The 25,493-nt window shown below is 38.3% G+C and overlaps 1 protein-coding gene across 2 annotated transcripts in view; it reads right to left on the minus strand.

Moving 5' to 3' along the window:
• The window catches only part of nipbla (NIPBL cohesin loading factor a), a 54,376-nt gene that overhangs the window by 20,869 nt on the left and 8,014 nt on the right, over nucleotides 1-25,493 (minus strand). Inside the window, exons 2-19 of one of the 2 annotated variants that reach the window (XM_088336040.1) lie at nucleotides 14,412-14,478; nucleotides 10,651-10,801; nucleotides 10,391-10,556; nucleotides 8,100-8,200; nucleotides 7,899-8,010; nucleotides 7,372-7,535; nucleotides 6,901-7,049; nucleotides 6,668-6,758; nucleotides 6,362-6,583; nucleotides 6,040-6,291; nucleotides 5,198-5,928; nucleotides 4,105-4,312; nucleotides 3,857-4,027; nucleotides 1,364-1,537; nucleotides 1,104-1,265; nucleotides 926-1,029; nucleotides 764-850; nucleotides 62-293 (exon numbers count right to left, since the gene is read on the minus strand). In XM_088336040.1, coding sequence (XP_088192166.1) covers nucleotides 62-293; nucleotides 764-850; nucleotides 926-1,029; nucleotides 1,104-1,265; nucleotides 1,364-1,537; nucleotides 3,857-4,027; nucleotides 4,105-4,312; nucleotides 5,198-5,928; nucleotides 6,040-6,291; nucleotides 6,362-6,583; nucleotides 6,668-6,758; nucleotides 6,901-7,049; nucleotides 7,372-7,535; nucleotides 7,899-8,010; nucleotides 8,100-8,200; nucleotides 10,391-10,556; nucleotides 10,651-10,714 — 3,190 coding nt within the window. In that variant the 5' untranslated portion in view covers nucleotides 10,715-10,801; nucleotides 14,412-14,478. Of the gene's footprint in view, nucleotides 1-61; nucleotides 294-763; nucleotides 851-925; nucleotides 1,033-1,103; nucleotides 1,266-1,363; nucleotides 1,538-3,856; nucleotides 4,028-4,104; nucleotides 4,313-5,197; nucleotides 5,929-6,039; nucleotides 6,292-6,361; nucleotides 6,584-6,667; nucleotides 6,759-6,900; nucleotides 7,050-7,371; nucleotides 7,536-7,898; nucleotides 8,011-8,099; nucleotides 8,201-10,390; nucleotides 10,557-10,650; nucleotides 10,802-14,411; nucleotides 14,479-25,493 lie in introns of both variants that reach the window. The other variant, XM_088336039.1, reaches the window with a different exon arrangement.

The raw sequence follows: 25,493 nt of genomic DNA on the forward strand, positions 1-25,493 counted from the left end.
TGATAGTTACACATTTTATGGAGAGAAAATATTGCTCGTCAGTTAATGTGTCGATCCTCACCACCGTGGGGGTCCACCCTGTAAACAGGGTCGTACTGCGGGTAGAGTGTGTTTTGCAGATGGAACTTTGTGTACTGAAGCACTCGCTCGATGACATCCTCAATGTAGACGGCTTTTGGCATGTGCGTTGATGTCATGATGTTCAGGGCTGTGAGACAGGCGTCAGCCGACTTGGTCACTCGCTCCATGATGAGGTCCCTCCAAAGCCTCTCCTCATCTTCTGCGTCGTGGTCCTGAAGTTAGACGGTCATTTTTTTTTGTTACTTCAAAAGTACATTGGTAATGGTAATGTCTTTTTTGTCACCCTATGCTGTACTATTAGTGCACTGTGCCTGTGACACAATGCCCGAGGCATTCTCCACAAAACTGCCAAAAATTTGCTTAAAACACTCCAACCTCTTTGACCAACTCGTAAAACAATATGGCAACTGGCTTGCTAGGGTGTTGGTGTTCCTCCGATGACAAAGACAAGACAAGCACACTTTAAAATGCAATTAAATAAATAAATATACACACACACTAACACACACACACACACACACACCTTTTTAATGCAGAAAACAATGTACGATTTCCTCACATTTTGCATGTTTAAGGATTTGGGAATACCTTTAAGAAGCTGTTATTTTTTTTGGTTTTTGGCCACCCAGTGACTACTTCAGAAATCTTCACACTGGAGGGGGAAAACTAAATTTATGCTTACATGATTGATCATGGTGGAGAGCTTGGCTCCATCCTGGATATTCTTTTCAAGAATGTTGAGCAGCTTCACCAACTTGTCAGATGGGATCTTGATGCAAATAAAGAACACAATTTTAAAATGCTTTTGAACAAAAGTAGCTATAATGAATAAAAGGATTACTACCCTGCCAGTGATGCCCATGGCTTTGATTTTGGCGGATTCGCTACCCAACTCATTTAACTGGTGTTTCCCTAGTAGCAATTCCTGAGGTATTTCATCATCATCTGCTGCTGGAATACGAAAAAGTTAGGAAGTGCAAAAAGGTTACAAACTGTAGTGCCATTGCTTTCTGATACATTACCCATGGTGGTGAAATCAACATCCTCCAGGTTTTCCAGGATATTATCGATGCTTGTTGAGAACCTTTTGAATGTAGACGAGTCCATCAGCTCCTCTTGCGTGAGCTTAGGTTCGTATGCTTTTCGCTTCTTTTGCTTCTCTTTCATCTTTAATTTCCGAGCAACTGAGTAACAAGAATAGTTGTGCAGTGTCATTAATAAAGACGCAAAAAAAAACATCATGGCTATAAGAGGGAGGAAAATGTGACATGGGAAAACGGACCATCACTCAAGCTAGGAGGTGGCGATTCGTCTTCAGAGGAATCCCGGTACCGGCTGCCTGAGCCTCGCCGGCCTTCTTTGGCACCAAGTCTCCGATGTTCCCCTGAGGCGCGTCTTTCTCGTTCCTCAAAGTCCCATGCCCTGTCTTTGTCCCGTCGCTGACGCTTCCTTGCGGCTGTAGACATTCAAAACAAGAAATGTAAATACATTTGTAGGTTTATCTACAGAAGATGGTGTTAGGCATACATTATATTGAGAAAATGCAATACCTTTAAATAGAATTCTAATTTCCAAAAGGGTGTGCTTAAATTGTTGATCCTTAATTCAGGGTTGGTAAATCATTTTCATTGCCAAATGTAAGGACTGCTTAAGGACTTTTAAAGCCAATTTTCCAATTTCTACAGTACCACTAAAAGAAGAACTTAGGTGTGACTGATGTATTTTGCAGAGCCATATCTATGATTTTCAAATGCAAAATTCAGTCTGGTGTTCGCAACTGTGCATTTATCAAGACTTGCTTTTTAAATCTTTAGATTTTTCGATTTATTTAGTCTAATCTCTCCCCATATGTAACACTACCTTAATTTTTTTGCATGGCCCGTAATGAATGTCCATAATTGAGTCGTAATTCTTGCACTAATACATATTTCATGGTGCTCCCGTTTAGGTGCATGCACCTGTCTTTTGGGGGCAACCCCTTGCAATGATGCTTCACGGGGCAATGCCAGTTGCCATTATTCACGAGTGAAGAAGGATAGCAATAAAAAGGCGAAGTCACAAGTGAGGAGCGTTGGCATCATTTTTAAGAAATGCTGCAAATATTTCAAGCATTTACAAGCACTTTACCTAATCTTCAACACTTTTCAAGCCTTGAACACACAACATTAAAATTAAAGCATTTTTAAGGATTTCATGCACCCATACGAGCCCCGTTAGTTATGTATTGTGGGGTTTGCTTGAATTAAAGTTTAACAACATCCAGTGAAGTACAAAAGTAGAGAAAGTGTGACTTGTGTTACTTCCGCATATTCTACAAGTGTATTATTATCATTATCATCATTAGTGTGAAGGACGATGCTTCACACTATTGTTATTACTCTAATATTATTTATTACTAATCTTATTTTAGAATATTCCACAGAATTTTTGGCCCGATGCATCTTTCACATTTCACCCCCAATTCACTCTATTCCAAATTAAAAATATTCCAAATCTTAATGCCTTACACGTTTGCATTTTTTTCTGAACAATCTGATTTACCAATTACCCAGATTTCCAAATCTTACTTCCAATTAACTTCCATTAAAAAAAATATATTTCCATCTTTGTTGTGCTTGCTTTTGGACTAGAGGTGCCCATTTGAATGCAGATGTCATCTGTTGAACAGGAAGTGACCAGAAATGTGCCGTTTTGAACGGGGAGTAACAGTTTTTAGACCTGAAGTGCATGTTCAAGTCTGGAACTGATGTTTTCAAAATAAAATGACAGGAAGTGTCATGTTTTGAACCAGAAGTGATTGGTTTTAAACCATAGGAGACCCCTTTTAAACAGGAAGTGACCAGAGATATTAGGATAGAAGAACAATATTTAAAAGGTAGTAGGGCTGTCGTGAATATGACAGGTTAGTCTAATCGCAAATATCACATTTGCGATTACCGTTTCTTTCCTTTTGGGCCCCCGTTATAACCACCCTTGACCAAAATTAATGAACGTCAACCTGCAGCAACGCACACGCGGAGGCAGACAACAGCAACACTCGAAGTCCGGTCATCATGGGAGGTTAATTTTTAGTTTTGAAACCAAGGAACCAAAAAATATTTTGAAAATATTTTAGGTTTACAATGAACTACAACCTTAAGCCCGACAATACAGAAGAAACGGTTTGCAAGCTTTGTCTAAAAAGGTGCCAGTTAAAGGAGCAAACACAAACATTCTACAGCATTTTGAGTACGGAAACCCGGTACATTTTGTAGAGCTAGTCATAAAAGGAAAAATGGCTAACAATCTAGGGGTTGCAGCTCAATTGTTTTTAATAACAGGAATATAATGTTTAGTTAGTAATGATTTCTTGATTATTTCTTGACTTGATTTATTGACTATTAAATTGCTCTTCTTTATTAGGGTGTACAGTATATGAAATATTAAGCTTATATCATCATAGTGTCCTATAACGCAATGGGGAAAAATTTACAATATATTTGTCAATCTTGATCATTTGTGTGACATTAATCTTCTCCGGAGATTTCTAACCATGACAGCTCTTTAAGGCAGTGCTTGTGAAGTAGCCTAAGTTGTCATTCTAAATTTTGCTGTTTTATGCAAAAAGTAAAGCATTTTGTTCGCCAATTGCAATTGTTACTTGTTTACAAGTTCTTCAAAGCAACAAGAACCCACTCAAAAAGTTGCACAAAGTAAAAAAGGGCAGCTTAAGTAGTGGCATGAGTTGCACCTTTTTTAGGATTATTTATACAAAACCATACAAATGTTGACTCACATTCTCCATTTGCATCGTCATCTGAGCTGACCTCGGCGTATTTGGGTTTCTCGTTGATCGTACTCCGTTTTCTCTTGTTCATCTTGACTCTTTCACACAGGGGCATGGTCGACTCAATCTCTGCTAGCAACTCTGGCGGCAGTTCATTCAAAACGGCAGGGTCCAGGCCACCTACACAGAAAACACGATCTCATTAAATGGTACAAAGTAGAAAAATAAACAAATTGCTACCCTATTCTTACTTTTACCTGACTTTCCTGACGAGAACCGGTTCTTTCCAGACCTGCTGTGACGAATTATTCTGTGAATCTGGTCCACTGATAGCTTTTTCAAAACCACCACAGGCTTAGGCCTCTTCTCAAAGTCTTGCACTAGACCCAGGCGCTCCAGTTTCACTTTTGGCTGGCCCCACGTGTGACTTTCAGCTGGATCACCACAGTGCTGGTTGCGCTTGACCTGAAAGAAGAATAGAGATTTAGGAATGCTCTGGTGTTGTTTGCCAATTAATCATAGAACCAAATGTTACATTTTTATTTTGTACATATGAATAAATTTAATATGAAATGATAAATTGTAAATTGGAGCTGTGCAATAAAACAATAAATACCGTTGATGCAATAAAACAGTAGTTTTAGGATCGATCAGTTCTTTAAAGTGATCGATTTTCCGTTTTGACACCAAAGGAATCCTAAATTATTTTGCTCCTTAAGATTATGCCCTCACTGGGTAAATAGCACACTTTCAAACACAATTGAACGTCTGCTTAATCTTTTTTTAACGTTGGAATTCAGATACCATTTTTTTATTGTCCATTTTATTTGATTTTGTAAAAATAAATTTAGCATATAATTTTTGCTAAATCATCTATATCAGGATATAAAATGTTTTTAATATTACACAGCTCTAGTATTTCTGATGGAAAACGATGAACTAAGCAAACCATGTTAGTTTACAGTATAAATCTGGTCGCAAATACTTAAAAAATGACTCCAGCCAAACATGAGTGTTTTGACAAAAGTGAGATATTTGAAATAGGCAGGTATTGACAAGAAAGTTTTTCCACCCATGCATTGGCCAAATCTAAGTATGCCAAAGGAGTATTTTTTAAGATTTGTGCAATCTTGCTCGGAACCAAACACTTAATGCTCAACATTGTAAACAACACAAACCATCAACTTTAAAAATGGTTATGGTGGAATCATGTGACCCCAATACAAACCAAACAATTATAAATGGGGGAGACTGATGTAAAAACAAGGGAGATTGGTGATATGATTTGGTGAGTTTGCAGGCAGTGACAACTGAATGGTAGCTGTTGCTGTTTGGGTTGACCCAGATCACCTTAGGGATCTGGAAGTTCTTCAGCGTGCCACTTTGTCCTCCCAGTAGGTGAGCAGGGAAAGAATCTGGAAGTTTTGTGCAAGTAGGGACAGCATCCGGCTTCAGACTGTCTTGCCTATGGCTGCTGCGATCAGGCTCTCCAACAGAGGCCACCCAAAAGCCAGACCTATTTCGATCACTTCTTGAACGGGCATCGCCAGATTCACTCCGAAGCCTCCTATCTTTCTCAGATTCCCTGCCCCTGTCCCTTTTTTGTTCCCCGCGACCCAAAGACTTGGGCATATCTGCCCGCCTGTCTGAAGACTTGTCATCATATCTGTGTTTGGACGACTCCCAACTGTCTCTTCTCTTGTCATATTTATCAACCCTGTCCTTGATTACCTCTGGTCGCCCATCTGACTTTAAAAACGAGGCAGTGCCAGAACCCTCTACAACAGCAGGACCGCTAGTCGGTTCTTCGAGCCAGCGTTGGGCTTCGAGTGCTGGGCCAAGGGCAGCCAGACAGGGTTCAAGCTGGCTGTGAGATCTCCCTGCTTGCTGGAGGTCGATGCTCACCATGAGGGGAGGACGACTGGCACCATTCCCTGCTGCCGTGGCCTCTTGCGGGGTCAGTTTGCCAGCATTTCCTCCTCCTGCAGGTCCACTTCCTGGGGCTCCTGTGGGACCACCAGGCCCTCCAGCTCCTGGCTCTAATGGAAAAGAGTCTTGTCTCCTCTTCTTCAGTGGTTTGTCTGGTTAAGAAGAGAAAAAAAGGAATGTTTTTGACAAAATGAAAAGATGACACGTTTCCAAAAATTTCGTGTTTTTGAGGACATAAAAAAAAATCACAATCTCCTCTGTACCTTTATCTTGGACTTCCTTTGAACATTTTTCACTTGCTGCCTCCCGCTCTATTCGCTCGATTTCAGCTAAGGCGTCAAGCTCTGCCTCATCATAAGGTGAACTGGGAGGCTGGAGACCAGCAGCTCCCCCTGCCTGCTGGGGGACATGTTGGTGACGAGCTCCAAGGTTTTGCTGGAGAACCGGCACCTGGTGAAAGCCCAGGTCTGCCTCAATATGATCTGAGTTGTGGTCCATTTCTGGCATGGCATCACCTGCAATATCAGACATCAGACAGTCTGCTAATTTTTAAAATACTGTTTAACCTTAGTTTGTGTTGCCTACCCGATGGATCAGATTCATTTGACTTGACCCGAGACAATTTGAGCGTGAGTTTGGTGGAGTCCTTGTTTGGTGAGCTGACAATGTCATACATGTCTTTCTCTTCTTTCACTGTGGGAATCTTCTTGCGTTGCTGGAGATGCTGTTTCTGGTCCAGTCCCCCTTCCCTCGGCGACGACGCATATGGAGGTGGTGAGTGCAGAATCAGTGGGGGGCGAGAACCTGCTGCGAGATGGTATGACAGTAAAAAAATGAGTACATGAGGAAAAACCACCTGAGGGTAATACAAGTCTTAAAGAAAACACTTACATTTGGGTGTCCCTTCCCCAGTTGCTGGGGAGCAGCCAGACTGCGGCGACCTAAGAGGAAATGACGGATTTCTCAAGGCGGAGTCACCCTCCTGAAAAAGAGCACACATGGTATTTTGTATAAAAATAGTTATGTGTATGAAGTGCCTTTACATTCACAGAGTATGAAAGTAGTCCAATGGCACATTAAATGTTTTTCAAAACGCATTTTAGTTGTTGTTGGGGTTATCGTACCTCACTGCCCAGCCGGTGCACGATGTTTAAGTAGTCGTCAGATCCATGTCTATCAGAGTGGTGATTGGGGGTGTTTGCCATCTGCCCAGATACTTTGCTTTCGTGGATGTTTCGTATACTTCCTGGAACCATCGGGCTGGCCACAGACACTTAAAAAAAAAAAAGGCAATATACAAGGCAAGTGAAATCAGAGTATTATCTTCGGAAGCACATTTATCAGGGTATGGGTCGAGGAAATGAGTGAATGGATGGATGGTATATTTGAAGATTGTTCAGTGTTCCTATAATTTTTTTTCAAAAATGGTACCGTAGACAGCTATTTCAATTGTAACACACTCGGTGTGTTGACTGCATGTTATCCTGCTTTAACTTATGAAGACAGTTGAGGCTAATATGAATAAAGCACAATGACTACTGTTTTCTAAATAAAAAATACCAAGATGAATTTGTGGTTAATAGAATAAGACTCACCTTGCTGAATATGTTGATGTTGGTTGTAGCTGGGTGGTTGTTGGTGAGGGTACTGCTGGATGTAACCAGGGGCAGGGCTTTGGGGTGTGTATGGACTTGGAACAGGACTGTTTTGCTGGCCCATGTATCGACTACTAGAGCCCGTCTGGGGGGCCACAAAACGACTGAAATGGAAATGAGAATACAAAGCGCAAATGAGAGCCAGAAAAATTAAGGCAGGCTTTTCAGCAGCAGTTTATAGGGTCAGTGGCTTGAAAGGCTTTTGTCTAACATTTGGCGGTATAGCGCTCACTCTTATCACCCACACATCCCCACTATAGGCTCAAAATTCTGTTCAAAGGTTTTATTTTATTGGGGGAGTGGAATGTCTAAACACAAAGGGAAATTACTCTCATCAAAATCAATAGTAATAATTCGTTCTTTATTTTATCCAAAATTTAAATTGTGAATTTACCAACGCTTCAGGTCTAAGGTTTGAATTTTGATTCAACTGGTGAATAAAGAGATAAGTTTGCGTCCTGACATACCTTGAAGGATTGGGGGAGATTGCAGCCGGCTGGAAGTTTGCCGACTGGGCTGGACTATGCATGGAATTTTGGGTGATCTTGTACTGTTGAACCATTGGCTGCTGCATAGCGTCTGTTCAAGGAATGAGGGAGAATAATTGAGTTGTTGTATTTTGTGTTTTACAATTCAATTGAAAAATGATGTATGGGCAAAAGGAGTACTTTTTTCCCTGAAGATACCAGGGTTTCTGGCCAACATGGTCTGCAGCAGCAGTGGCGCATCTCCCTCGGGCTCATCGCTTCCCAGGTTGTCCTTTAGCTCTCTGTAATGACATAACAAAGTTTAGCCTTTGTCAGTTATTTGCAAAGAAAATGAAATTGTTTTAGTAAGCAAGGAAAAAAAATGACTCTTAATGACACAATGAGACTTCAATAATCCGTTTGGATCGGTCTTCGAATATCGAATTGTTCGATTGCTTGAAACATTTTTTCCCATACAAAGTAATGTTTTTTACACTTTCATACACATTCCAAAATACCGAAAATATTATCAAGACATGTACTTAAACAACCATAAATTCCCAAATATTTAGCGTCTACCAAGCAATCATAACTATTTAAGTTATGCTACCCAAGACGGCGGCTCACCTCACCGGTACACGTGTTTGGCTTTGTTTGAGTTTGTTCGAGTTCTGATTTACCGTTTAAACACCAACATGCCGGAGTGTGAAACAAAGCCACTGATAATATTGAGATTTTAAAAACTCTGTGCTATGGTAAAAAAAGCGTGTGTGTGATTCAGAAATCGCGTAGTAAAAAGTGTCGTTAACTTGTTTAAGTGAAGCACGTTGAAGTAGAGACTGATATATTAGCTCTTATAACCTTAGTTCAATCAAACGTGTGTGTTTGTGATTGAGACAGAGCATATAAAGCACACTGAAGTGGAAAATATTAGCTTACTATACATATAATCTGCAAGACTTCTCAGAGTCAGCAGGGGTCTGCAACCTTCTCTGTACCAAGGACTGGTTTAATGTCTAACAATATTCTCGCGGGCCGGCCTAATAATAATACCAGCAACATGGTACCATCAATAATAGTGAAAAATAAGTGTGATGATGACAAACGTGGGATCAAATAGACTGAACCATTTTCAAGGCAGTGGAGTGTTGCGTTGTTCACAGTTTTGTTTTGTTTTCCTTTTTTAAAATTTTGTATCTGGTTTTGTTATCATAGCTAAGCTTGTCCTGTCTTATATTAGGGAATAGTAAGGTTTTTTGGCAATCAAATGCCTGTAGACGAATGTAGCATGGGCTGGAAAACAGGAGACAATAGCTTGAAGCCTTACAGAGTACATTGTCATATTTGATCAAAATCTGAAAACATAAACAATGTATTTTACACATTTATTTAATGGTAGGTCTAGGTTTTTCCAAAAGTGGCCATTTGGAGGCGACCAGTTAACACCACTAAAAGATTTGGAAATGTGTATTTTACGTTGACCAGTTTTATAGACAATTTGAAAGAGTTGTAAATGTTTGACTTCTCTTTCCAGAAGTCAAACAATGATTTTGTACATATGCGTGTAATAATTGTGTGTAAAAATAAATCTTGAGTGGCATTGCACACTTTGATTTCAGGGTCTAATTTGAATACACAGTGAATATCTGTGCAACAGTCTGTTCAAAATTTCATTCAAAATTCATTTATATCAGTTACTACTGGCTGAATATATTCTGAGCAGAAGGACGCGATTTCTTCTTTCTTCTTTTTTTTTTTTTTTTTTATAAAACAAGCAATTGTTGGCTATAGCGGGCTGTGGACCGTGAAAAAAAAGCCTGCAATTGGCCGAGAGTGGTGTCAATCAAAAGGTCAAATACCTACAGCTGTATGAAAATAATTTTACGAATTTGTTTATTTGTAAACGGAAATTATTTGGCAAAACAAAGAGATTAAAACAATGAACGTGCAACGATGCAAAAATCTTTTTAGGCGGTTACTTTTTCTCTGTTTGCATTATTGTGTGTTTTGGAGTAAAATTATTACACGGTTTGATTCATTGGACGGTCTTGGATGGAATGACTCCATTTTAGCAGAATATTAACTCATCAGCTGACTTCCTTCCAAAAGTGGCCATTTGGAGGCGACCAGTTTATATTTATATTTTTGGGGTATTGTAATGTTTCTGTGTTGAGTACATTTTGAAAAGGTTATCATATCTTGAATCCCAAGAGTTCAAAATTTATAATGAGATGTGGCATGGCATATCTCTTTGGTGACATTGTACAGACACTTAAACGCCTACCAAACATTGGTAAACAAAGGAGTTAACACCAACTGTAGTTTTAATTCTATGTGCATCTTATATGTAAAAATAATATCACAATAGACAAATGTTTGGGGAGCACCACTTATAGTGCGGAAATTATGGCAACTGGTTTCAATCAGACTGTTTGTATAAAACAAGGGGAGGTCTAGATATTGCAAGCAACTGTTTTCTTATAGCCACTTACATGTGCTCTGTAGAGACCTGGTTTAGGCCTTGGGCAAGCTGGGATGCCAAGTTCTCGTCCCGGCAGCCCAATAGGCAGTTGACCTCCTCTGCTATCCTCCCATTGTACAAGAGGCTCTTAGTGGTGGTTGCCGGGAGGGGGGAGGGAAGGGGAAGCTGGTTCAACACTGGAACGAGAGATGAATAAATAAGAGTCTACCGCTCATCAAAAGGATATTAATCAAGTTTGTGCTGGGGCAGGAAACAGTGGGTGTCACTTACAGTCTGTCAGGCTAGCGATCCCAGCAAGAGTGGTGATGGGAACATGAGGCATATCCCCATTCATGCTTGAGGTGAGGGTGGGGGAGTGTGTAGATACACAGGTAGATCGGAGGGGCCGATGGACGACACCCGTCCTCACATCTCCTGACACCTGAGGGAGGAAATGGAATATGACCCGGGTGTTGTTTTGCTCAGCATGACCTAAATACAGATGAACAATCACAGCTGTATAGTTGTTGAATTAAATCTCTAGGCCTTTTTATCGGCGACTTGAAAAACTCAAAATTGAAAAAAAGCCGTGTTAAAAGAACGAGCCAATAGAGCATATTCAGATTACCCGAAATGATCGTTTTTTTTTGGTTCTTTTTTTTTAAGGACACAAGAAAAATGTCCAAGATAAATATTAATACAATAAGACCACAGTTCTTTGATGCACCAACAAAATAGAAAAAACATCCCACGAGAAATCTAGCATGCTCACAAGCAGAGCTGCAACGGGTAGTCAAGTCAAGTCATTTTTATTTGTATAGCCCTAAATCACGAAGAGTCTCAAAGGGCTTCACAGAGTAGGTTATTCATATGCTATGGAGTAGAAGTGAGTTTTAAGTTTAGATTTAAACATTTCCACTGAGGTTGCAGATCAATGTAACATACAAAAGTCAATAATACAAAAAGTCGACAAAGGAACTGATGTTGACTGTTGTCGCAAGACTCGTTTTTTCCAATAGACTGAGTCTTCTCGACATAAACTAAATCTCTGCTAAGAGTCGCACATGCGCAATAAATAGCGTTCCTGTCTCGAGTTGTTAACATACAAAAATGGCGTCGTCAACCTAAAAACTTTATAAGTTTGGGAGCATTTTAGCCTGGATATAGAAAATAAAGACTACTTGCAGAGTTAGTAAAGCAAACCTTACATATCATGGCGGCAGCTCAGTGACGCACAAACGCACAAGTCAACCAATTACCAGACGGGCCGATAATATTGTTTATTATTTAAATAAGATTATAAGGCTGATTTAGACGATTATTAAACACAACACATCTGACGTGTTGCTATTGAAGACTACAGAGGAATGCCACACTTATTAGTCATGTTAAGTGTGTTTAAATTCAATTTTATGAATGTAAGAGGTTTCAGCTTGTTGTTAAAGTTTTATTTGAATTTAAAACACATGTTCTTTGAGTCCTTTTGCCTTATTAAACATTTACAACGCCAATTTTTAAGCTTTTACGGCATATAAATATCTGCTCCAAATATCGGTTGTATGCCTCCTCTTAATACTAATAAATCTGTATCAGCCCTGAAAAACCCACAACAGTAAATCCTTAGCACAAACATTTAAAAATAACGTTGGACAGTTGAACGAAACAGGGCCGAACTTGCCTCCATAAGATTTAAGTAACATTCAAGCTAATACAGTATTGATTACATGAGTGCACATTTTACATGTGTATGTTTCACCATAAAGGAGAGCACGAGTGTTATACCAGAATGTACCTGACAAACATTTTTGAAAGTAAATGCATGCAGTCTGTAGAACAAACTTCAGTTGTTAATATGTTAAAAACATCAAATGTCAGTTGTCAAAACCGATTCATTTCAACCTGTTGAGAATAGTTATGTTATTTTGTAACAGTTGAACAATGCAGTTGACCAATGAATGTACCTAAGAAAATGCACATAATTGTTTTATTTACTGTTCTAATACAGCTAATGACCCTCTTTCTTGGTTTACAGGGATAAAACATGTTTACTTGATTCATTTGCCTATCTCTAAAAATGGACGGAGATTTAATAATGGATTTATGCCTCTACTGAACAAGCACTGCACTTAATTGGTTTTAGATATTTATTTAATTTGTATACAAATCTGCATTATGTCCATTAAAATATTTTTTTTTACATTCTACCCATATTTCTTATCATTTTAAACATAATCCAATCAATGTAATGCTAAATTTAAGTAGAAATTATCATTCGATTATTTGAATAATCCAGGGGTTGGCAACCCTTACACTACTCACTGGCTCCCTGCTGCTTTTCCAAAAATGTTTAGAGATTAAAAACGATTGGAGACGTGTATATCTATTTTTGTTTAAACAGGGTTTTTATAGTGGAATACACATGACACACAAATCTTTAATGCTTTCAAATGCTGTTAAAAAGTGTCGAATAAACACATTTCAATTAGGGGTGTAACTATGCAACTATGAGACGAGAGGGAAGCTGGTACCAGTCCACGGGTGGGAACTGACGGGTTTGACTGCCGCTTTCTGACTGATATGGGGTTGTACAAAGATCGGTTATAGGTCGTCGCCTCCAATGTGGCAAAGTTGCATATTCTTAAGAGAAATCATGCCTTTCAGAGAACTTAACATGCAATGCAAAACTCAGTTTTACTACTTAATATATCGTCAATATATAACCAAAGTAAACTTGAGATGGTATACTAGAACAGATGAGTCACATGGAGCATCATTGCTCACATGCGTCGCATCCAACAACATCATTTTAATAGTAGGCTAATATAACTAATATAGATGCATACAGCATGTGTTGCATTCATTATAAGGCTCATAGAAGGCTTATTACTTTTGCGTCTCCAGACATATTTGTTTGTTTTTTGGTCCAATATGACTCTTCAACATTTTGAGTTACCGACCTCTGGACTAGTAGTTTCAATAGTCGGTGACTCGTCAACTATTAAAATATTTGTTAGTTGCGGCCCTACTCACCAGGCAACAAATAAACCAAATGGCTTTGAATGAACCAGTAATCTGAATATGAAAGGAATAACCCAGTCCTCTTTATCAAAATATTCACTATCTGAATAACAACATATTTGTATTTCGTGGTCATTTGCATGGCCCTAGAGATCCCAAAGTCCCAAAGGTGAGAACCACCAGGAAAAGTATGTGTGTGTTTGTGTGTGGAGTCAGACTTTGGAATAATTTGCAAAATGAGATCAAACAATGTCCAACTATCCATGTGTTCAAATTTAAATACAAAGAAGCATTACTGGCTAAATACAGGGATAAAGAAAATGGGATATGAGGGAGATTGGAAATACTGCATTTCAAACTATGGTTAACTTGTTGTTATTGTTGCTATTATTATATCAGAACTGTTATTATAAGTATTGTGTTTATTTTTGTTGTTATTATCACTGGTGCCGCAGTGACATTATGCGCATTATGACATTGAGGGATGGGTATTGCGAAGATTAGTGTATAAAATGTGATTAATTATTGATATCTGACCTATGTAATAAGTATATCCATGAGATTTTGTTGTATTGGACACAAGAGGAGCTATCTATAAAATGTATTTAATATGGAAGATAAAGGGGTAGTAAAAATAAGCATCTGCTTCTGACTACCCCTTTTTGAACATGTTATGTGACATTATTCTGTTGTTGACTCATTGTTTTTGTCCTGTTTTTATTTTTATGTTTGAAATAAAAGTTTTCATTCATTCAATAGCTGCAAAATACTGATCTTAATCCCACTTTCACATTTGTGAAAACGTACCGATTCAGTCCAACTTTACTGAGCAGACTCGAGTTCCAATTTACAGAACAAAAACACAAAATAGGTTAAAATCACACTGTTTAAGATCAATGAGACATCGAGCACCTCTAACAGCACATTAAAGTATGGAGTACCTTTCCACACACTACTTAAAAACACTTTTATCAGTCTATTTTTCCTCATGTATCACATCAAGAAAAAAATAGCATTTGCTGCTGTCACCCTACCTTGTTGAAGAATGCTGTGCCGTTGTAGGTGAGCCCAAAGGCATTTTAGAGGACAACAATTCCTCCCCTGATTTGCAAAAAACAACAACAAATAAACAAAAATAAATCAATTAGATTATAAAACAAGACTAGGTGAAACGTACATCAAGGTTTTAAGTCAGGGTGCACTAAATTTCAGGCACAGAGCCTTGCAAAGTTTGTGTATTTTGCAGCTGCTTATTTTCAATTTTGGCCACAAGGAGAAAGGAGATGGGGGTCAAAACGGGAGCGCTGCCAAGCTTTTATCAACAAGACATTTTCTCAAAAGTCCATGTGTCCCTCTGCTTGCAACTTTTTTGTTAGCAGCAAGCCGGACTTTGCTTAATGTTTATATGCTAATACTACAGAGCTAACCATCGACGGTTCGGCAGTTATAATTTTTAAGATCCTACTTTGTGTACGACATACAATCTGTCCCTGAAGTCAATCGTGTGGCACTAATTCGTGTGCAGGGATAAGTTAGTTGACTACTATTTTCATTTTGCTATGGTAAAAATGTGATTCATTTATCGCATTACAATGCACTGACTACCGCACCATAATCATTACTTATATCCTCTTCCCACTTTTCATATTGTTGTTCACTTGCCTTTAAAAAGATAAAATTCCCCAAAAATATAGACAGTATTTTCGGCACTTTAAGGCACACCCAAAATCCTTCATTTTTTTTCCAAAGCTGACCATAAACCTTATAATACAGTGCGGTGCGCCTTATATACTGGACTGTCTCAGAAAATTAGAATATTGTGATAAAGTTCTTTATTTTCTGTAATGCAATTAAAAAAACAAAAATGTCATACATTCTGGAAGCATCCTGGGCATCAATAACACCTCAGCAATGCCACAGGCTGATTGCCTCCATGCCACGCCGGATTGATGCAGTAATCCGTGCAAAAGGATTCCCAACCAAGTACTGAGTGCATCAATGGACATTTCAAATGTTTGATTTAGTTTTGCTGTTATAAAATAATTTTTTTACTTGGTCTGAGGAAGTATTCTAATATTTTGAGATAGGATTTTTGAGTTTTTTTCAGCTGTAAGCCAAAATCAGTAATATTCAAATAATAAAAGGCTTGAAATAGTTCAGTTGATGTGTAATGAATCCAGAATGTATGACATTTTTGTTTTTTTATTTGCATTACAGAAAATAAAGAACTTTATCACAATATTCTAATTTTCTGAGACAGTCCAGTATATATATATATATACATATATATACATATATATATATATATATATATATATATATATACACATATATATATACATATATATATATATATATACATATATATATATATATATATATATACACATATATATACATATATATATATATATACACATATATATATACATATATATATATATACACATATATATATACATATATATATATATACACATATATATATATATACACATATATATATACATATATATATATATACATATATATATATATACACATATATATAAATATATATATATACATATATATATACATATATATATATATACATATATATATATATATATATATATACATATATATATACATATATATATATATACATATATATATATATATATATATACATATATATATACATATATATATATACATATATATATATATATATATATACTGGACTGTCTCAGAAAATTAGAATATTGTGATAAAGTTCTTTATTTTCTGTAATGCAATTAAAAAAACAAAAATGTCATACATTCTGGATTCATTACACATCAACTGAACTATTTCAAGCCTTTTATTATTTTAATATTGCTGAATTTGGCCTACAGCTTAAGAAAACTCAAAAATCCTATCTCAAAATATTAGAATATCATGAAAAAGTATACAAGTAGGCTATTCAACTATTCACCGGAATCATCTAATTAACTCGAAACACCTTGCGAGGTTTCCTGAGCCTTAAAACACTCAGCTTGGTTCAGTAAACTAAATCACAAGTATGGGGAAGACTGCTGATCTGACTGCTGTCCAGAGGACCATCATTGATACCCTCCATCAGGAGGGTAAGACACAAAAAGAGATTTCTCAAAGAGCAGGCTGTTCACAGAGTGCAGTTTCAAAGCATATCCACAAAAAGTCTGTTGGAAGGGAAAAATGTGGCCGGAAACGCTGCACAACCAAGAGAGATGACCGCAGCCTTAACAAAATTGTGACGAAGAGCCGCTTCCAGAATTTGGGGGAGCTTCAAAGACAGTGGGCTGAAGCTGGAGTCCAGGTATCAAAAGCCACAGTTTACAGACGTGTCCGGGAAATGGGCTACAATAGCCGTATTCCCATGGTCAAGCCACTTCTGAACTCAAGACAACGGAAGAAGCGTCTGACTTGGGCTATGGAGAAGAAGCACTGGACAGTTGCAGAGTGGTCCAAAGTCCTCTTTTCAGACGAAAGCAAGTTTTGAATTTCATTTGGGAGTTAAGGCGCCAGAGTCTGGAGAAAGGCTGGAGAGGAGCAAAATCCAAGTTGCTTGAAATCCAGTGTGAAGTTCCCACAGTCAGCAATGGTTTGGGGAGCCATGTCAGCTGCTGGTGTTGGTCCACTGTGTTTCATCAAGTCCAGAGTAAATGCAACTGTGTACCAAGAGATTTTAGAGCACTACATGCTTCCATCTGCTGAAAAGCTCTATGGAGATGAGGATTTCATTTTCCAGCATGATCTGGCACCTGCCCACAGTGCCAAAACCACCAGTAACTGGTGCACTGACCATGGCATCACTGTCCTTGATTGGCCTGCTAATTCCCCTGACCTGAACCCCATCGAGAATTTGTGGGGTATAGTAAAGAAGAAGATGAAAGACACCAGACCTACAAATGCAAATGAGCTGAAGGCCGCTATCGAAGCATCCTGGGCATCAATAACACCTCAGCAATGCCACAGGCTGATTGCCTCCATGCCACGCCGGATTGATGCAGTAATCCGTGCAAAAGGATTCCCAACCAAGTACTGAGTGCATCGATGGACATTTTCAAATGTTTGATTTAGTTTTGCTGTTATAAAATGATTTTTTTACTTGGTCTGAGGAAGTATTCTAATATTTTGAGATAGGATTTTTGAGTTTTCTTAAGCTGTAGGCCAAATTCAGCAATATTAAAATAATAAAAGGCTTGAAATAGTTCAGTTGATGTGTAATGAATCCAGAATGTATGACATTTTTGTTTTTTTAATTGCATTACAGAAAATAAAGAACTTTATCACAATATTCTAATTTTCTGAGACAGTCCAGTATATATACATATATATATACATATATATATGTATATATATATATATATATATATATATATATATATATATATAATAATTTCCTTTGTATTGTCATTCTTTGTAACAATGTACACAGAACGAAATGTCGATACACCTGACCCGTTGTATGGCTCAATATTGAGTCACAACAGGTCTCACAACTACGGTAAGCAGTCACCGACACGATTTTGCCCCCATAGAAGTAGTGCACAGTGCATGCTTGGATATATATACACTGGCGTTTCATTTCTTAACCAATGTGTCAATTAGCATTTGAATCCGTCACTATCGGCAAAAGTTATTTGGAGCTAAAGGAGGCTGGTCCTTTTTAGCATTTACAGGCTCATATAGGCTGAAACAGGGTAAAACAAACAATGCAATTGGCCGAAAAAGATGTGAACCACAGGTAGATCTATGGCCGAGAGAAAACAATTTAATGGAGCTAAACAGACACCAGCAACAACCAACATCTATCGATGCAGAGATGCTTTTCGGTTGATTCAAAAAAAAAAAAAATCTATTTGTCGGCATTATCGCGTGATTTGGAGGATGTAAATATTTTACACGGTTGGATTCACTACACTCACAGGTGTAAGGGGACCATGGTCTCGTATTATCATTGAACTTGATGGCTGCAAGACGACGTATTTGGTGCGCTACCCCAGTTTTACATTTTTCTGGTATGTTGTTTCAGACTGATTGTGATGTTTTTGTAATGAGTATGTTTCAGCGCCCATCAGATTGTTAAGGGGTTAATTATGTTTGACTGACCTATCCGACTGTTATGTTGACATTCCTACTGTGAAGCCTTGTAGTCCTGTGCGCCTTGAGTATGGAAAACAAATGACAAATTTTTGGGGGGAGCGCCTTATAATCCAAAAAATACGGTACTTATGAAAAATATTTTTCAACATAACCAGCCGCTTTATCCAACGTAGAATAGACTTGCTTGTGTTATTTGCATTTTAGCTGTTTCAACAGTTTTACTTTATCTGTTCCACTTTGTAGTTCGACAAGAATTTTTAAGGCACTTAAGATGCCTTTTTTCCCCTTTATGTGAATTTAATACAAGTATTCAAATTCTGCAGCTGGTAAAATGCCAATCAGTGATTTATTATTTTACATTATGCAAGCGCTGGTTACTTCTGTCTTCCTCAACACTTGCGAGAGATTAACACTCAAAGCAAAGCTAGAAAGGAAATTCCAGGCTCTGGAGATGGGATGCTACAGCAGTGATTTTCATTTATTTTGTGTTGCAAAAACTCACCCTTGGAAGAAGAAATATTCTTGAGCCTAATTCTGTTCACTGTTCTTATGCAATACAATCCCATGAAAGCTTTTTAAATATACTAGAACTGGACAAAAATACGTGAAGTTGTGACATTAACAATATTGTTTTAATAATTGTACATAAACTACGCTTATATTATTTGAATTACACAATTGATAAATTATTTATCCATTGATAAAGTTGAACCGAGCTGACATAGCGGCACACAGGAGTGTACATTGGTGCACTTTTTTAAACGCATTTTTATATGCTTTGTAGGAACACGGCATGAAAACTAATGCCGGCTGTCACTCAACACAGGGGAAGAAATGCAATGGAAAAGCGAGGCCACCAGAGCAGTGTTGGTGCAATTTATAAGCACTTGAGAAACATGGCAACAATATTAAGCATTTACAAGCACTTCTCAATGCTTAAAAATACAACATTTAAATTCAAGCATTTGCAAAGATTTCAAGCATCCATACGAACACTGTATATTACACATTCATATACTTTGAAAAACTTTGACAATGGACACATACAGTAGGGGCAGTTTGGAACCTTGAAAAGCATCTACGTCATGGCCATTCCATGCGGTTTTTAGAAAGTAAGAACAGGAGTATGCATATTCAAAGGTGCTATCACTTAATAACTTTATTTCGTCATTTATACAGCAATGAATTTAAGTTTACACTTGCACTACAGCTGAAATAATATAAAATACGAATAAAGGTTGCATTTATTTTACAGCAGACAATGTGTCACTTCAAGTCAACTTAGTTTAAACTATTTTTTTCAGTTTCTGTTGAGTGGCTCTAAAACACACCCCCGGATGTACTTAAGGCCACTCCAGGGGCCACTGAAATACTAACTAAAATTAAAACAGAGTATTCATATTAAGACCATTTAAAAGTACTTATGAAGAAATATCATTATTGCAGTAATATCAAAGTATCAAATCCATTATACTAGAACCCATCTCAGCTGCAGAGGATACTATGAGCTTGTGGCCAGACAAAGCACACAGAGACATACAACTGCAAAGCACACAGAGACATACAACTATTCATCCATCCATTATCTGCACCGCTTATCCTCAGTAGGGTAGTGGGGGTGCTGGAGCCCATCCAAGCTACCTTCGGGCAGTGGGCAGGGAATACCCTCAGCTGGTTGCCAGCCAACTGAAGCATACAACGATTCACGCACACCTATTCCTAGGGACGATTTAGACTGGCCTATCGACCTACAATGCATGTTTTTGGTTTGTGGGAGGTAACCGAATTTCCTGGAGAAAACCCATTAAACCATAGGAAGAAGATGCACGCTGCAAAAAGGGAGAATGGTAGCTGGAATTTAATCCAGGATCTCTGAACTGATGAACAGACATGCTAACCAGTCACCAACCCACCACCCAAAGAAAAAAAAAACATTAAAGGAGCTGTATGAAATTTGATACTTTATTTACTCACTGCCGCCATCTCCTGGATTGTGTCATCATTGCAGCCTCTCTCAGCTCGTTCATGATGCATGTGCAAGTATGTGCATTTGTTCGAAACACACGGATAAACTCTATTTTCTCAATCTTTCTTTGAGTTTGGTTTGGCGTCTGGATTCGACCTGAAGCAGGCATTTTATTATTTTTCAACATTTTCATGCTATTCTAACAAATACAAAGAAAAAATCTGGGGTTGAGCATGACATCAGTTTCCAGCACCCTTTTCGCCCCCATTCCTTCTACAAAATGTGTTCCACCACAAACAGCTTTGTAATAAGTAGGAAAAAAGCAGATAGGTTCAGATGAAAATAAAGAATAAGGGCTCTTTGAGCTCAGTCTCGCATTGTCGACTTTGGGGATAAACAAACTAAATAACACACAAGCACTCCTTTAAGAATGCAAACTGCTGTGCAGTAGTAAGTTAGCACTGTACTGTTAGCATGTAGTCATTAGCCAAACACCAGCTACCGGCCACTAAACACACGAGAGCAGAGGGATTCATGGACTTTCGAGAAAAGATTGTGTCGGTAATAGCTTGACAGAGCTCCCAGTTTCCCTGCATTCTTTATCTTATTCATTCTAGTGAGCAAAATGGGGGGAAAAAAGCAGCCGCTTAACGCACACACATTGCAAGGCGTGATGTCACCACAAGACCCTTTTTTTCAGTTTTATTTTGCTTTTGGCCAAACACCAAAGATACACTTTTGGGTTATGCATCCATCCATTATCTGCACCGCTTATCCTCAGTAGGGTCGCGGGGTGCTGGAGCCCATCCCAGCTATCCTCGAGCAGTGGACACCCAGAACCGGTTACCAGCCAGTCGCAGGGCACACACTTACTCTCTCATTCACACCTAGGAACAATTTGGACCGGCCAATTAACCTGACATGCATGTTTTTGGGAATGTGGGAGGAAACCGGAATGCCCGGAGGAAACCCACGCACAGGGGAGAACATGCATACGCCACACAGGTAGGTTTGATCTCACAAACTCAGAACTCTGCCGCACACGTGCTAACCATTGCGCTGCCATGCTGCCCCACTTTTGGGTTATTTTTAGCAAAATCATTTTGGTTGACAAAAAGTTGGTGCATCCCTTACAAACTATAGTTTTTTTATTTCCAAGTAGTAGTTCAAAAAAGACTGAACATTTCAAAAGTGGAATGTTCAGGGATTTTTATTTTGAGAACAGTCGACTTAAAACCAGGGATGTACTGTAACTACATTTTCCCACCAATAGTGATATTCAATAAAATCTCATAAACGCAAAATCCAACTTTTTATGTGTGTTCGTTTTTGGTCACTAATACAATAAAATTATTCAGTTCAGAAAAACATGCTTTCCCAAAAGCAGTGTTAGAGAGACTAAAGCTTGACCTGACATAAGTTTTGGAGGGACGAGAGCTAGACTTCAACCAACCAATCAATCAATCCTTACATTGTCTATTACATAGAAATATACCTTACAAATACAGGGCAGGGATGCCAAGGTAGTACAAATGACCAAAATATGTATACTACATACTAAGGATTGACCGATATGGGTTTTTCAGGGCCGATACCGATTATCCGTATTAAGAGGAGGCCGATAACCGATATTTGGAGCCGATATACATTGGCTGTAAAAGCTTAAAAAAATGGCGCAAGAAAATTCTAATAATGCAAAAAGAAACAAAGAATATTTGTTCGAAAATCAAATAAAACATTAATAGTGCACTGGTAACTTTTACAGCTAATAAATTATCATTTCAATACAACTAATATGACTTAACTTTCAAATGGCTGATTAAGTGTGGTTGTTTACACGAGGAAATCGAATAAAAACAAAGAGTCAGTCACAATTGTGCCCTGGTAACAGCAATCAGTGAAAAACTACGTACAATAAACATGTATTACAATAAAGCTATTGTAGCACATGGCTAATATAATATGCTAGATAAAGCCTACTTGTGTACTACTAGTCGTGGTCGCGAACATTGGAGTAACCAGCCCGTTTTTGAGGGAATCTAGCACCTCCAAACTGAACTCAAGCAACCCCAAGAATGATAGCAATTTTAAAACTATTTTTTAAAATAGGACAAGATAAGCTTGAATATGATAAACGCTAGATAAATAAGGAAAACAAAAATGTGTACAACGCAGCGTCGGAAACACCCCACTACCTTGAAATGGTGCTGTCCATTTGTTTTCTAGCACCGGGTTAAGACGTATTCTGATAATTATGTATTTTTTTCTCATTAGTTGACCACGTATCATCACATTTAATGGATTATCGCAAAAACATTCACTATTAAAAAATATGAATTGATACAGAGTTTTATGATACTGAATTCTTATCTTCTTGGTAATAAAACAGGTTGTGTTTAGAACAAAGAGGTTGATTATCATTTTCTCATTTATTACTTATTCAAATTACTGAAATATGTTTGTATGTGCAGCACGGCGGCGCAGTGGTTAGCGCTTGTGCGGCACAGTTCATGTCATGGGAACCTGTCGTGGGTTCAAATCCAGCTCCAGACTTCCTGTGCGGAGTTTGTATGTTCTCCCCGTGCTTGCGTGGGTTTCCTCCGGGCACTCCGGTTTCCTCCCACATTCCAAAGACATGCATTTCAGGTGAATTGGCCGGTCCAAATTGTCCCTAGGTGTGAATGAGCGAATGAGTTGTCTGTCCCTGTGTGCCCTGCGATTGGCTGGCAACCAGTTCAGGGTGTCCCCTGCCCACTGCCCGGAGATGGCTGGGATGGGCTCCAGCCCCCCCGCGACCCTAATGAGGATAAGCGGTGAGATGAGATGAGATGTTTGTATGTGGTTTTTGGGGGAAAGGAAGAGTGATAGGACACTCTGGGTGCTTAGCACCCCCAAAACTCTTAACCTAAAATCGGCCCTGGGCATGAATGGTACAGCGTTTAGTTACTGTAGGTGACCCAATGTGCTATTGACATTCTCGTGAATGCCTTAATAAACTCAGTATATAGACAACGATCGCTTTTTTTTTTAATCACAGCAATCTATATTTCTCAATAAACACAACATAGAGAGTACAATCGCGACACTCGTTCTGTCGGAAGCACAACGCTGAGAAGCATTGGAAAATCTGAGTTCGCAGTCACCTGAAGGGGAGTCAGAATCTGCAGGGGAGTCAGATTTAGGCACAATACCGGTGTTTACTGCTTCTGTCGATGCACGTTGACGACATTTTTTCGACATTTGAGTCAAGGTTTGTCACAAAGGGTGTGCAGAGAAAAAAGACGCTAATTGCGAATGTGAAAAGTATTAACAAATGTGAAAAATATTCGCGACAGCCTTTACTTTTGCTTCAGTCTGTGATTGCGGACAGTGCAGAGTGGGGACTTACTGCTTTATTTAGTCAATGCTCTATTATACAACGACACCATACAACAAACAATTTGTAGGCTTACGCATATGTTTAGCAGAGACCTTGATTCAACCTTTTCTGCGCTGCTTGGAGAACCAGATCAGTTGATCTATACTTTTTTTTCTGGAGGGGGGGTTGATCACAGATAATTTGTGAAGGCAAAACAATGATTGCTCAATATTAGTGAAGAGAAGTCACATCCTTCCATGGCAAAAATATGTTCTAGTCAACATGTCGATTATGTTGGAGAACTGCAATGAACGGCTTATCAAAGGGTCCCAATCTCGAGCTACTTGCTAAAGTTCACAAAACACATAATTACAAGAAGTTATTTAAGTTTGGCAAGCAATGTTATTGACGCACAGGTAGAGAAGAGGTACCGTGACTGTTTACCAAATCAGAAGGCAGAACACAACGCACGATTAAAATCAGAAAAGTAAACCGCCATATAGCAGGGGATTACTGTACCTAGTAGGGGAACGTAACACGGTGTGTTGCGATTAGTACATGTGACTGCATCAGCAGCTGTCAATCAAAGAGCGAGCCCAGAGCTGTCTATCGTAATTCAAAAGGGGTTTAAACACAAACACACGTGCAAGAATGCAACAATAAATAATCTATAAAGAAAACACAGTGTACTCACTAAGGTTCGGAAGCCATTCAATCGAATCAGTGCAGTGGCACGTCCTAAGTAAGCCAATGCTCACCGGCTGGACAAAAGGTATTGTGCGAGCTCCATGATATCTCGTGCACATTACGGATGGTTAGAGAGGAGAAACGATCAAGTTGTGCTACTGCATACTACTGTAAATTATTTGCTGCCTTCAGAAGACACAAACGAAATTGGGTAAAAACATCACTCAATATGTAGGGATATTATTTAGGCTGTTATAAACACACAATTTTGGGAAGTTTACATCAAAATAACCCAACTTTATTTTTGTTTTAAATGCCCTCGTTTTTGGCGAGTATTTTTATTTACAATACAACCCCTATTTAGGGAGACTGTTATTTAGAAAACAAACAAAAAAAAACAATAGTTTGAGTATGAAACCAAATAACTAAAAATACTAAAAAAGAACATGTTTTATGGTTATTACTTTAAAGAAAATGATTCATTTTGGGTGTTGTATGGCTATAAAACAACAATTTTTTTCGACAAATTAACACAAATAGAGGAGGGTACCATTGGTGATTGTTTTTGACCTAACTGTTTTTAGAGTGTAGCTTTCTAAATACAAGAATGATTTTCTGTATCTGCTTCAAATAATGATTGAATTTAATATTGAAGTACTCCCATTAGAGAACACTGGCATGAATACAAAAAACAAAACACTGAGTTAGCGTTTATGAAAATATCTGGGAGAGGTGAAGTCTATCAACAACAGTTTTGAAAATTGCTAGGGAACCCAGTCATTGCTCAGGAAAAGGCAACCGCTACGGGAGTGTCTCTTAAACTTTTTTTGAGCCAAGAAAAATGTTTTAACTAAAAAAAAATATTCAGGCAAGGAGGCGTGACAGGGATCGCATATCTTTCAATTTATACGCTAATCTGTATTTTACACGTTTTTGATCATCTCTTATTGTTTACATAATAGGGCTGCACAATTAACCGAAATCAAATCGATA

This window comes from Urocampus carinirostris, chromosome 5 (genome assembly GCF_059441175.1).
Source record: "Urocampus carinirostris isolate Australia breed hairy pipefish chromosome 5, RoL_Ucar_1.0, whole genome shotgun sequence".
NCBI lineage: Eukaryota > Metazoa > Chordata > Actinopteri > Syngnathiformes > Syngnathidae > Urocampus > Urocampus carinirostris.